The 14,173-nt window shown below is 44.3% G+C and overlaps 1 protein-coding gene across 1 annotated transcript in view; it reads right to left on the bottom strand.

Moving 5' to 3' along the window:
- SYNPR (synaptoporin) overlaps nt 1-14,173 on the bottom strand; it is a 101,457-nt gene that overhangs the window by 5,911 nt on the left and 81,373 nt on the right. The window contains exon 4 of the mRNA XM_021537249.2: nt 5,015-5,213. Within this exon, the coding sequence (XP_021392924.2) occupies nt 5,015-5,213 (199 nt within the window). The remainder of the gene's footprint in view (nt 1-5,014; nt 5,214-14,173) is intronic.

Raw genomic sequence — 14,173 nt, 5'->3', positions numbered from 1 at the left:
AAAGTAATTTTTGTAGTTGCTCTCTTAAAGTGGTGTCCAGATCTCTTGAGTGTGTATTGTTGTACAATTACACTACACTCCTAATTACCAAGTTTCTCTTCCACATCTCAGCTGAGATACTTTGCTCTGCCTACAGATGCCTCTGGGAAAGAAGGAAAACACGAACATGTAAAGAAAGGCAAAAACTGAAATTTAAAATACTCTGAATATACAAGGAGGGACTTTTTAAGATCCTGAAGTAGGTGCAAAAAAAAATTCTTACTGCCTTTTTAAGTTGAAACTTGTTATTACTGAGTTTGCCAAAAATGCCTACTTGGAACAATTTTATATATTGCACATTTTAGAATAGAACTGTGAATGCCTTTTCTTTTTATAATAATTGAAATATTCCTCCTTGCTATCAAGTTACTTACTGCTTTTTGCAAAATGAAAAAAGGGGCAATCTTTGAAAGGGACAGTCACTTACAGTCACTTAAGCCTCCTGAGCAGAGTTTTGGATTGCCCAGCATCTGGCACCACCTCACCCAGCCAAGAGCCTCTGAGAAGCTGCTTGTTCACTCAGAAAGGGACATGTTTCATCTGCTCCAAGCTGGCCAGTGGCTTCCTCAGCCCCTGAAGGCTGTGACACACATGTCCCTGCATGCACCCCGTGCCCTGCTCTCCCTCCCAGCCAAGTCTGGCAGGATGGTCTTGGGCTGTCATGGCTGGAAACAAGCAAAACCTCAGCTCTGGCCTGGCCAGAGTGCTCCTGGCATCCCTCCTCCCTCACAGAGCTGCAGCTGCTGCCTTGTTACTGACTTCCATGAAGGGCTCATGCTATAAAACCTTTCCATTTGTGAAAACCCTCTCACACATTTACAGCCTCCAAGAGAGCAACTCCTCAGATGCTGCGGTCCATAAACCCTCCTAGTCAGAGCCTGTCTAGCACTGCCAACAGGTTTCATGGCCAGCCACGCAGCAGCAGAGGGAGATTTCTTTACCCAGAAGAGGCAAAGCACTCAGAGGATTTGCTTTCACAAAATTGCAAGAACTACCCCAGCAAGAGGCACGGCCCCGGTCCCAGCCGGGAAAGCGGCCAGCAGCAGATTGCTGCAGGCAGCAAACGCCCTCCCACAGTGGCATTTTAGCTCTTTGCTGCTTTGAACCAGGTCCCACCCCAGATTTTCTGCCGAATGAAGCTTTGAAAGAATTACACACTTTTTGCAACGGTGTAAGGCCCTGCAAGCTTGCTTCTGGCAGGGAAGTGCAGAGCCTTTCGGGAGGTACCAGCATGTACAGCAAGGTCACCCTGGATTGTGCTTTAAAAGAAGATGACAAGAGCAGGCTGAAAGAGCTCTTTGAAATGCAAAGAAATAGTCAGGTTCTTCCTAAATTCATTTTTCAGCTGTAAAGGATTTGGTCTTTGTTTTTAAGGATGGCTCTTTATTCTTTTCCTGTCTATTTTTTAGACATCTGGACACTGGTGAGGAAGTACAACATGTACATAGAGGTGTCCAAAGAGAACACCTGTGTGTACTTAACTCAATCTGCAACATATATAAGGAACCAAATGCCTTTCTGCATAATGTGATTATTCATAGGAGTCCAGATGCAAATGGAAGATCTAATCTTCTTAAGATATAAGTATCCTTATGCACCATAAGAATAAGATTATCAAGTAATCACTATAAAAATGAAATATCTCTTTTCAGGGCTATGTCAGTCACCTTTCTTGGCTGAATAATTTTATGCTTTTATATTAATTAACTGGAATATTAATAAAGTGATTTACATTTATACATTAATGCATGTGGTTCCTCATGGCCAAGTTATAACTTCCCAGACACAAACCTGAAGGCACATAGGATTGTCAGCATGTGGATTTTAAATGGAACACATATGGGGCAAAGAAACCATAGGAAAAGTAAGAAGCCTGAGTGATGGGGACTGATACACATTGACTGTGACTATTCTTTCTTTTCTGAGAGACATATGGAAGCATCCTATCCCTGATCCCCTACAATTTCAGCAGTGTTGGTTACTCTCTGCTTGCAAGAAGCTCCAAATGGACAGGCCTGAAGCAAAGCATCAACACAGGGGCCTGGGCTGGCAGTCCCAGCGTGCAGCTCATCTCTGCTCCCATCACAAACCAGCAGTGCCTCCCCAGGTATGTGCTGTGAAACAAGTGGAAACCAGCTTAGGTTGGTTTGCTCTGAGAGATGGGGATGTACTGAAAACTGGTGGCATTGCAAACATTGCATTCTTTAAAATCTAAGTCACCACATCCAATTAATTTCTTTTAAAAGCTTCTGGCTCTTGAGCACTAATCAGTCACTTGAGAAGCTGCCTTGCCCTTGTTGTACCCACCAAGGTGAGACCCCAGCTCCTCGCTGCACACGTGCACCTTGTGGGAGTTCACCATGGAACGAAAATCACAGCTGTGCTTTGCAGAGCTCAGAAGCACACAGCATGTTTCTATGAGGCACTGAATCCCTGGTAGCCTGCTCCTTGTTCCTTCAGAAACTGGGAATCCAAGGCCCTCTCTGAGGTTCATCTATCTGTATGAACTCCCTGAGAGGATCCCTCAGGGAGCCAGCAAGGGAAGCAGAGGGTGTATAGTGGGAATGGATGAGTAACACAAGCAGAGCCCTGAGCTCTGTGTGACCAAAAGGAAGACTTTTATCCCCAAAACCTGACAGACAACATTAGCAATAGAAATGGGTTACTGCATAGTGAATAAACACACCACTGCCATACAAACAGACAGGGAAGAGTTATCTGCTTCTCCCACTGGAAATATTTCCTTGCTATCATGCCTCACTCCACACTGAATGCTAAAATATTTTTTCCACAGTTAAAGTGATGCTTTGCTGAGATCTCAGCACATGCAATTCATTTCCCTGTATCTGTATGAACAAAGTAAACTTGAAACAGTGACTGAAGTTTTCCTTGCAAGTTTCTTCTGACTTAATGGTCATTAAATTCCTTATAATGGTATCTTCTGCTCCCAGTCAGGCTTCTGCAATTTGGTAATGCATTGATGGTGTTCTGACTGCCTGTGCAGGGGCCTTTTGAAAAACTATTACGAAATTTCAAGTGAAAGGGGTTTTTTACTCTCTCGACTTCTCCTGTCATACTCATTTTTCAAATCCTGAAAATTTGTCAGGAGAAAAGGCAGCTCTGAGAGGGTGCTGCTTAAAGGCAGATGTCATCCCAGACTGAGAAAATATGAAGCCAAGAGGAAGTACAAGGCTTAAAACAGGAATGGTTTTAACTATGAAATTGAGATCAGGCACTGCAGCAGAAGCAAGGATGGATGAAACTATCATCTTCAAACTCTTCACTAAAAGAGAAAAACTGGTAGTCTGGATAAGGTGCCTGATTCACTGATCCTGCTGGTGATGAACCAGAACAAGGGCTGCCTGCCTCCTGTACCAACACGTGCTGCACCACAGATTTCTGCAGCACTTTTCTTTGGAAGGAACAATCTCAGAGATGAGACACACTCACACATCTGATCTGATACACGTCAGTTCAGAGCAGCATCTGCCTGGAGCTGGAGGATACATTGCCTGCCTCCTTCACAGAGCATGTGACATCCCTTAGGTGAGCACTGCAGCCTTGAAAAGCTGCTTTTCACTCCAAGTTTTCTTTTTCCTTGACTGCTGAATTCCTCCTGGCTACAGCTGCCAGCCTTTTCTCTGGCTGGGGCTCTGCATTTTCTCTACAATTCCACTGCACAGTGGGACTCACACCTGTCCTCAGCCAGGCTGTGGTGCTGCAATCATTGCACTGGACAGTGTCCAGGAACACCAGCAAGGATGTGCTCCAGGAAAAAAGGTTATTTTTTTCTAAAAATGCCAGATACAAGAGAGCTTGCAGTGCACAGGACTGCAGGAGCATTTGGCTGGGGAAGATGGGACTCTCCTCTTGTCAGGCATAACCTGACCATAACCCTCAGCCATTCCAAGAACCACTCACCAGCAGGAGCTGCTTTTGCTGTAGGACAAACTCAAAAGCATCTTTATATTCTGAAAAAATAAGGTCATACAGCCTTGGTTTAAATACTGTGAAATTGCAAACAGAGGCTTTGGTAACAGACACTGGTTAAATTTAACCTGTAGATTCAATTACAATCCATTACACAGAACAAATTAAGTCAATGTGATGTTAATGCTGTAGCAGATTGTGCCATGCATCCTGTGACAGACACGACTGCAACAGCTGTTTCAGTAAAGTCCTGGACAAAGGCAAGTGGCCACATAATAAAGTGACATATTAACACCATTGTTTCTCTTTCCTTTTTCTATTGCTACAGAGGATAATGTGGTTGGTCAAAAGTAAGCATTATTTTCCACAAGTAAATTAAGATGGAAGAATTCTGTAACAAATCCTTTGATAAGACTGTTTGAAATGAGATCTGTCTTGATACCAAGATGAAGCTAGGCACTTTATTTACTCTTTCTGCAGGGACCCCTTTATTTTGCCTGTTCTTTGTCTCCTCTGTGAGGATTTCTTTACATTTCCTCAGCATTTTCTAGGACTGGAAAGGTCCCAATGTTGGTTTGGCACAGCCTGTTTTTTGGTAGCAGGAGAGGGCCACAGGGGTAGCTTCTGTGAGAAGCTGCTGGCACCTTCCACCATATCCAACAGAGCCAATCTCTGATGATTTCCTCTCTCCTTTTTTCCCCACCAATGAAGCTCTGCTATCACAGACACAGGGCTGAGATCCCAATCCTGCTACCACTCAGCTACATGTTCATTATTTGTGTGATCATCATCACTGTGGGCAGAGGGAGAGAAGCACAGAATTTCACAAGTACATAGAGTACTAACCTCCTCCTGCATACCTGCCTCCATTACCTTTGGTGTTAAAATACTACATCACCATTAAGATAAAAAAGCAGGTGAATGCAGAGATGCTTTGGGCAGCAGGACGCCTGGATCTCCCAGACCATGCCAAAACCTCCACATCTGAAAAAGCAAGAGGTGAAGACCTACACCTGCAAACACTACAAATGCTGCAAACACTTACAATTAAAGGCCCTCTGTTGTTTTCACGGTACTTGTTCTGGAAGAAGATATAAACCACAGTGGCAGCCAGCGAGTAGAGGAAGGCGAAGACGGCGATGGTGACGAAGAATTCTGCCGAAGAGGAGAAGTCCCCTATCAAGGCCAGCGTTTCCCGGCGCTTGCCTTCGCAAGTGGGAGCCTCAAAATTCACTTGATGCAACCTGGAAAACATCCCATAGAGCAGCAGGTGAAGCACAGAAAATGGGAACTGTTATCTGAATCAAGATGAATACATTTCCTCTGCCTCATTCCCGGTGCACATTGATCCCTTGTGAATAACTGGCAGCTGTGGGCTGTGCTCCTCAGAGCCCTGCGAGTGCCAAGGTGAGACTGAGCACACAAACACATCTTTTAATCAATCCCAGAGAAAAGTTTATGTTCCAGTGGTTTGGTACAACCCTTCCCTTGCTCTCTGGGGTTTTGCCATGGCAACAACTGAAAAAGGACAACACAAGAAACAATTTGATTCTTGAATTCTGACAATCCAGGCAGCAGAAAACAGGTCTTATCCTCAGGACTAAGCCCATGGGATACCTGTGTTTGGGCGTTCACAAATTCCTTGCATCAAATTGTCTGGTGTAGAACTACCTGTGGCTATTAGCCCATAGGGCTGCAAGCCACATAGTGCTTCTACATTGAAGGCTTTTAAAAGCAAGCTGCAGCAGAAATACACAACTTGGATCAAAGAAAAAGTCTGCATGCTCTGGTTTAAGCAACCTAAGCCCAAACTTTATACTCACACACTGTTTATCAGTAACTGAGCTAATAGATTTATAATTCTGTCTGGAAGCTCCTGTGACAGACTTTTTTTCTGTAATAATTTCAATTTCTGATTCAGAAAAAGAAAGAGGATACATGGAGGGGTCACTTTGGCAGGTCCTGTTGCATGGCCCAGAATCATATCAGTGGGGACATGGAGCCCAATGAGGGAGCATGTTGTTCTGCTCTGCACAGGCTGAGTGAAGGGGATGAAGCCAGCAGCAATTAAAGAACTGATGATTTGGTGCTGAGAAAGTATTAGGCCTCCTGGGAGACATTCCTCTGCTCAAGGGCAATTAATGTGTGCAACAGCAAACCAATGGGAGCAGCAGCCATAACTATATTTGGCTAAATAAAAAGTTAATTCCCCAGACAAAAACAAAGTACCCACAGCAGAAAATCACAGAAGATGGATTAATGGACATTGGAGGACTGGATGACTTTTTGCTTTTGCTGATTCTGATTAAATGTACCCAAACATGTAGGCAGAACCTTTTCATCAGCGGTTGGTGAATAATGCCAGTTATTTGCCTCAGAGATTTTATTCCCTGTCATTGTAGTAGTGGTGGGATGAAAACAAAAACCAAGTCTGCCCAGATTGCAGAGATGAGCAGTGGCTGAATCACCTTTCCAGCGTAAAGCCAGCAAAGCCTGATGAAATCTGAACACATGAGAGAGACCCTAATGCCAGTGATCAGTTTCCTGACTTTGTAAAGGAGTTTTCTCCCCCTCCCCAGTCTGAAACACAGACTGGACAACATGTGGTGCTGCATGTAGCAGTTCAAACTCCTGTTTATACCAAAGAGGAAATAACTTAGGGAATATTTCTACCAAGATTCAGATTTGGAGTCTGCCCACCCCTACCTCTCTGACTGTCCACTGTTAACACAGCCCAGTCTCACCATCAACAACCACCAACCTTTACAAAACATGGTAAAGCAACTGAGACCAGTTTCCTTTCTATTCTCTGTTTTCCTGACTGCACCTTTGTTCTGAATCATAAGCCAGAAAAAAATGTTCATATGTTAACACCCCACTTGTACCTTCCCAGCAGTGCTTTAGTGGCCAGGCACCTGTGAGGGATACGAGATCACAGAAACCTTCTTCCATCAAGTTCTTTTTATTCACTTGCTTTTACTTTTAGATTTCTTTGGTTTCTAAGAGGATGTGCAGTAATTGGTGCCTCTTGTGGCCACCTCACCTCTGCCAAAACAACTTTGTTGTGCAAAGGGCCCTAAAATAGACCATGATTCAGACCTGGGAAGAGGAGCTGTGACAGGGAAGAGAAGTGAGGGAGCCAAGCCCTGTGCTGGTTAGGGTGGATGCTGACTTTACATGATACATCTGAAAAGTTTCTTTAAGGCAGGGGAGGATTTGTGACAGAAAATCTAGTTTCACTAACCAAAACCTTTTTGATCTGGAATGGCATTGCCAAGAGAAAACTGATTTCTTTTCACTGATGTTGCTGAGTCAGCCTTTCTGGGGGCAGGATGGTTTGGTGATGACTCACAAAACATTAATTGCCTCCGCCTCTCACTTTTGATCTCATTCTACCTGTTCTGTCTCTTACTTCCTCTGACTTACTCTTCTTTCATCTTCTCTTATCTCTCTTTGTTTACACCCCCTCTTTTCCTTCAAGTCACCCTTGGCCAGTGTCCTCCTACTGCTTTTCCAATTTCCAGCACCACCCCTCCATTCCATCTTTGACTCTCCATTTGCTAAACACAATCAGGAGCCCCAGGAATGACCCTTTGCAATCACAGCCTTTGCACTTTGTTAACATTTGTTAGGCTGCATGAACAGGAATGATTTTCACTGATTGATGGGCAATGCAAATAAGGAGCACAACAGTAATGAATTTACTTAATTAGGGAAACCTTTCCCTCTGTAAGTTCCTCCAGGTTTTTTTTTTTTTTTTTTTTTTTTTTTTTGCCTTGTACTGCACTAAGTATTGCTATTAACTCAGAAATAAAGCTCCTGACTTTGGAATGTGACCTTGCATCCCACACTCAGCAGAGCTGCACTAAGGTCATCCTCACTGCCCATTGTTACCAGCACCATCCCCTTTGTTAACAGCAGCTGCCATGGCCAAGCCATCCAGGCCTGAATTCCCTCAAACTCACTTCAGTCTGAAGTAAGTCCACCAAAGGCAGTCAAGTTTCACTGATGAAGTCACAGTAATTAAGGGCTTCTGAGCTTTCTTCCACCACAAGCAAACTTTCCATTGCCGTGGGAAATATGATGACAAGACAGCTGTATTGTCTAGCTTGACAAGATCAAAAGAGGGCAGGAATGTTTTACAGTGAAAAAGGGGATTTTTACATTGTTGCACAGTAGTGAAGAGCAGTTCCATTTTAAGATGCTAATTACCCTTGCTCTGAAAAGAATACATGAAGCCAGACACACTGAACAAAGCTACAGCTGTTACATGTGCATGGGGGAGCAAAAGCTGTGCTCTCTCCATGTGAATGTGAAGTTCCCTTTTCTTCCTCAACTTCCTCAGTACAATATTGAAGCCACAGCTTTCTTTTAATCATATCCCTCCATTTTTTTGGAGCAGCTTAATTCCCCTGATGATCCTTGAGCATGAAAATAGTCATGAGCCAACTTCCCCAGAGACTGTCTCACTCCACCAGCAGACACAGAAGAGCCCAAGCAGAAGGGTGAGTGATCTAATATTGTCTGATTCACCCCCTTCAACAATGCACACAGGGCTTAGACTTGAAACCAACAGAACACACAACACAAGAACGTGCTCAAATGTTATTGATGAACCAGCATAGATTTCCTCTCCTGGGCTTTGATCAGTGTGTGGATTAATAAATAACTGATAAAATTCTGCCTCCAAAAATTCTCAATGGGGGTTAGTGTTTCTCAATTCCTTTAGTAGGATCTAGTGAAAAACAGGCAAAAAAAAAAGTGCTCTGTTTTGGCAGGTTGTCCTATTTTCTGAAAATAGCATCTTGTAATCCACCCTCCAACTTGTCTACAACATGCTGGAATAAAATCTGCAACACCCACACGAGTGCTTGCAAAAAACCCAGAGATCCATTATCTTTTCATTGGGCTGTATTTCCCCCAACTTGTTTCTGGTACTGACACTGTCAATTGTCTTTACTGTCTGCAAATCCCTGAGAGAAATACATTGCTAGAAATGAGTTATTGCAGTAGTGCTTGTGGAGGGGTTTCTTGGGAAATGTGTATCTTGGCTGATAATCTCCAAAATGAGGGGAAAATTAAATTTCAAAATACAGTAGTGAAATGCTGACATGCACAGAGCCCCTCAGCAAGTCAAACTGCTCTGTTGAGGCACAAAAACGTGACAAAGGTTTACATCTTCCTTTCTCTGGGACACCGAGTGAAGGCATTTCTTTTAGTTAGCCCTGAAAATACTGGAGTTCCCTCATTTCAGAGGATTATGCTGGTATGCTTTGACACTGGTGCCTCCAGCCAGCCAGTCCCTGGGCAAATGTACCTTTTTCACATGCCAAATATGGATTTTTTGTAGGTTTACTGGAAGAATACAAATAAATGGGAGCCATTCCTCACACAACAGAGCTCATCATTCCTGTAAAACTTCTCAGGAGATATTACCTACATTAAGAAAAACACTTTGAAAGTTATCTCTGATAGTCAGGTCAAAACAGAAGTCTGCCTGCAAATGAAAAGTTTTTTCTTTATGGTAACTGGGGTCCACTGACTCTTCCAACACTATTTCCAGCCTGCATTTCTCACTGCAAAGAACACTTTCCCAAGTGCTGGGCATTCCTGGATGTTTGGTGTTAAAATCCTGGCTGTCTGCAAGGCTGCTCACACAGCAAGGAACAGACTTCTTCCAGGCTTCAGGAGGATGGATGGACTGAGCTCTGCATCTCCTCCTCCCCCCAGATCTGCTCTGCAGGGACAAACTTCTGAGTGGGGAACCCTGCAGCATCAAAACCATCACCCAGCAATTCCCATAGCATCTCAATCTTTCCACCCAGGAGCTGCTGAAGTTGGTCTCAGGCAGAGAGCCTGTTAATGCCACATTTGAACACCTTGAAGCCATTAACGCTGAAGTTCTCTCCAGCCCTTCAAAGTCAAATAGCTGAGATGTTATTCAAGCTCTGGACATGAGATGGGGTTTGCCCCTCAGCAGGACAGCAGCTACCATGGAGGTGACTGCTCCCTGGCTCCTTTGCACCTTGTGCTATTCTGGTAAAATCAGAGGTTTTTACCCTTTTGCTAACAATGACAAGACTGTTTCTCACCCCAAACTGCTCTCCAACAGCTCTTTTCCCAAGATGAAGAAATTATGCTTACTCAAGTATTCCCATTCCTTACCTTTACATTGCCCATCTGCCATGACAAACATCTCAGTGCTGCCTGCACACACCACAGCCTTTCAAAACTGAGATGTTTATCCATCCTTTCTAACTATCCCAGTAGTTTTCCACACCTCACTCTACCAGCTGCCCCAAAAAACAACATCCTTCCAGACTTCCCAGCACCCAAAGGTGCCTTCAGTACCCTCCTCCCCTAAAGAGCAGCACATTCATTTCCACCACACACCTGCCCCTAAAAAAAATCTGTTCATTTTTATCAGAGATCAAAATTAAAATTCTCTGACTCAGCAATCCAAGTCTGGTCTTTTGTTTCTTTCCTTTCTAGAGAAAGAAGGAATAGAGTTGGCTGATCAAAGAGTATTTGAAAATACTTCACTTTGAACTTCTGTCTGCTCAATAAAACCTCTCCATTTATTACCAAAAAATGAATTCCAAAGCCCACATCACTCTAGAATTATTCAACACCACCAGGCATTTCACACAAATACATATATCATCTTGCAAGTATTTATTCTTAGCTCCTATCCTGGACATTTGAACATCCTAAAGATCTCCCCTTTGTCACAGCTGACTTTAGTAACTTATACCCATCCAAATCCATGTCCAGAGCAGCATGACCAAAAAAAACCAAACAACCCAGAAGGTGCTGCTGGGAAGCTAACCAGGAAAGCTGTAGCAACCTACACTCTTTTCTGTTTTATGTTCAGTCCAAATAAGAAAAAATATTTCCCTCCTAATACTTTAAATTTCCTAGCTTGCCAGGTTCCCAGCCTTCTCTAGCACACAGCTGTGCTGCAGATGTTTGGCCAGCAGGAGTAGGGAGGTTATTCTTCCCCTATACTTGGTGCTAGTGAGGCCACACCTTGAGTGCTGTGTCCAGTTCTGGGCCCCCCAGTTCAGGAAGGATGTTGAGATGCTTGAGTGCATCCAGAGGAGGCACCAAGGCTGGTGAGGGGCTTGGAACACAAACCCTGTGAGGAACATTTGAGGGAGTTGGGGTTGTTTAGCCTGGAGAAGAGGAAGCTTAGAGGTGACCTCATTGCTCTCTACAACTCCTGAAGGGAGGTTGCAGACAGGTGGGTGTCAGTCTCTTCCACCAGGCAGCAACTGGCAGAACAAGAGGACACAGCCTCAAGCTACGTCAGGGAAGGTTTAGGTTGGAAATTAGGAAAAAAAAATTCACTGAAAGAATAATAAAATACTGGAATTGTCTTCCTAGGGAGGTGGTGGAATCACCATCTCTGGATATGTTTAAAAAAAGATTGGACTTGGCACTTGGTGCTATAGTCTAGTTGTGCTAGGGCATAGGTTGGACTTGATGATCTTAGAGGTCTCTTCCAACCTCACTATTCTGTGATTCTGTGATTTTCCTATAGTACTGGTTTATCAGGACAAACTGCCAGGCACAGCTGTCACACACTGTGGGACAGGGGCAATTCCCCCAGCACAGGCAGGCAGAGCAGGTTCACCACGACCCCTACCCAGAGCTGGGCATCCCATGGGTCTCTCTGCTCCATCCCTCTACCCCACTTTAATTTCTCCTGTTCAGACAGTGAGTCTGAGAGCCCCTGAGCTGCTCAGGCCTCCAGGAAGAGAAGCTACACACCTCTTTGAGGCTGGGTTCTGAAGGCACTGGAACAGGGACAGCACTGGTGGTGAGGAGAAGGCAGTGGTGTCACATCCTCAGCGTGAGATCCCCCTGCAGGACCTGCTCCCAGTGACTGTGTGCACAAAGCTCTTGGGAAACAGCCTGCACAACACTCCTGGGGGAAGAAACATCTGGAGTGGTGCCAGCCGTGGGAACGAGCCTCCCCAGAGTGTAGCAGGAGTGCAAACCCTACTACTCCATCGTAGCACCAAAAAGCCAACAAAAACGGCTCTTTATAGAACACCCGCTGCTGGGAGTGCTCGCAGAGCTGAGTGGGTGATCCCAACCCCATTTCCAAGCCTTATCCAAGACCCAGATTTATCTCCCAAGAGAATTTCACAGCTCTTCTCAGGAACACATGCTGTGCAAGCAGAGCACAGTGCTCAAAGACATGCTCCCCCAGTCTTTACAGCCCAGATACCTTCTCAGATTGGGCACTTCTTTGTGGTGCAGACTAGTGGCAATATACTTTGATTTCCCTTCACTGAGCTATTTTCTTGGGACAAACTTCTTTCTAGTCTCTAGGAAACTTTGCTGCTATCTCTGAAGGAAGGTAACCCTTAATTATGCTTTTTTAAAGTCATCTTGTTCCATGATTGAGGCAAATTATAGGACCTGGAAATGCCACTGGCATACATTTACATCACCACATAAATAACTATCCAGTGTTTCCTGGTCTCCTCATGATATTCTGGCTGAACCCATGGTTCTCATATCCCTCCTGCTGCCCTTTCCTCTGGACAGACACAGGAAACAGGTTCCAAACTAAGAAGCTCCTCACAGAGCCAAACAAAAGCTTCCATTTGGAGAAAGATCTACAGAAATCTAAACATCTACAGATGAAACACGAGCAGTAGAAGTAAAGAAAAGGTCTTAAAAAGTCACTGAATATAATAAGACCATTTCTGAGGAGTGGATGTATCAAATCCCTGGTGAGTGTTCCTGCATGGAGCAGTGTGGGACTGCTGCTCTGCCATTCCTGCAGCCCAGCACATCCTGCAGCTGCTCTCACCACCTCCAGTTCACCTTCCCTTCCTCCATCAAATGGGCTATGAGCTCCATGCAAATGTATTCCAAATTATTTGGCATCACCTGGTGTTCAGCCAGAACCACCTGACAGCACAAATGCTTCACCCTGTGACAAGCAGTGTTCACACACATTTTCATCAACCCTGCAAGCAGCAATTTCTCCCCCCAGACCAACTGGCAGAAATACAAGAGCAGTCGCAGATGATGCAGCAACATTTACTCCTTTGTGTTGTACTTCAATATTACTTTGTATTTAACTGTAATTTTTCTCAAGTATATTGTCCTAATGTACCTAAAGCAATCAAGTTAGGTTCTCTGTAGAGTTTTATGGGATGACTCCAGTGAAATTCCCAGTCACAGTGTGTACATTTGGGAGGATATGACAAATCCTTTCCACAGGGAGCTGGTGGGCTGCAGCACAAGCTGAGCAGTGCACTGGGCAAGAGCCAAGCACACTTGTGGGGCTGTGATGGACCTGCAGACAGACTGCCAGCACCTTCACACCTTGAACAGCCCAGGAGCTGTGAATCCTGAGAGGACAGGCACTGAGTGGAGCTGTGCTGCATGGGCTTGGATGCACATTCTCTCCAGAGTCTACTGAATGAAAATTATTGCATTTACCTCCTGGAAAATAAATTAACATAGAATCCAGGTGTGCGACGAGACCAAATACATCCCATGCATCTCATCCCCTGCAGTCCTGGAGAAATCTTCAGGGCCCCTGCAAAATGTGCAAATGCACATTTTGGAGCAGAGAAAAGGGGAGAGGCACATGTTTGACTGTCCCCCAGCTGGGTCACCATGTGCCATGCAGGGTATGGGATCAAATATCAAACAAAGCAAAGCCAAAGGGTTTGCTGCTTTGGTTGCTTCTGTACTGACAGTATGAAAATGTGCAAAAAATAAATTTACAAGGGAAGTTGCCTAAAGTCTGACTTTTAGGAAAAGCCTTTGTGGCAGGCACAGATAAAACACCATCACTGCACTATACTGCAGAGACTATTCATGAATATAAATTAAAAATTCAAATGGTGAAAAAGCTGCAACAAATCCAAAATCAACTTCCACTTAAAGAACAAATTTGGCCTAAAGAATTAATGAATAATTTTTCTGGCACTAGAACAGTGTTAAGCATAAAATATAGCCTCTATGAAGAAAAACCAGCCAGTTTGGACCATCCAAATTCAGGAAAAATTCAACTTTTGAGTGCCAAAAGAAAAGCTCTACAATTTACAAAGTTTTAAGAAAGTGTTCTCTCTTATCTGCAGCAGACACCATCTCTAGAAATTTCCTACCACTTTCCTTCCCCCTCCAGCTGTGTGCCCATGAGCTCTGTGTTCTTGCAAAGTTTGTACATGGA

The sequence above is a fragment of the Lonchura striata genome, chromosome 12 (assembly GCF_046129695.1).
Source record: "Lonchura striata isolate bLonStr1 chromosome 12, bLonStr1.mat, whole genome shotgun sequence".
In the NCBI taxonomy this organism is placed as follows: domain Eukaryota; kingdom Metazoa; phylum Chordata; class Aves; order Passeriformes; family Estrildidae; genus Lonchura; species Lonchura striata.
This window is presented reverse-complemented; position numbering and strand designations above follow the sequence as displayed.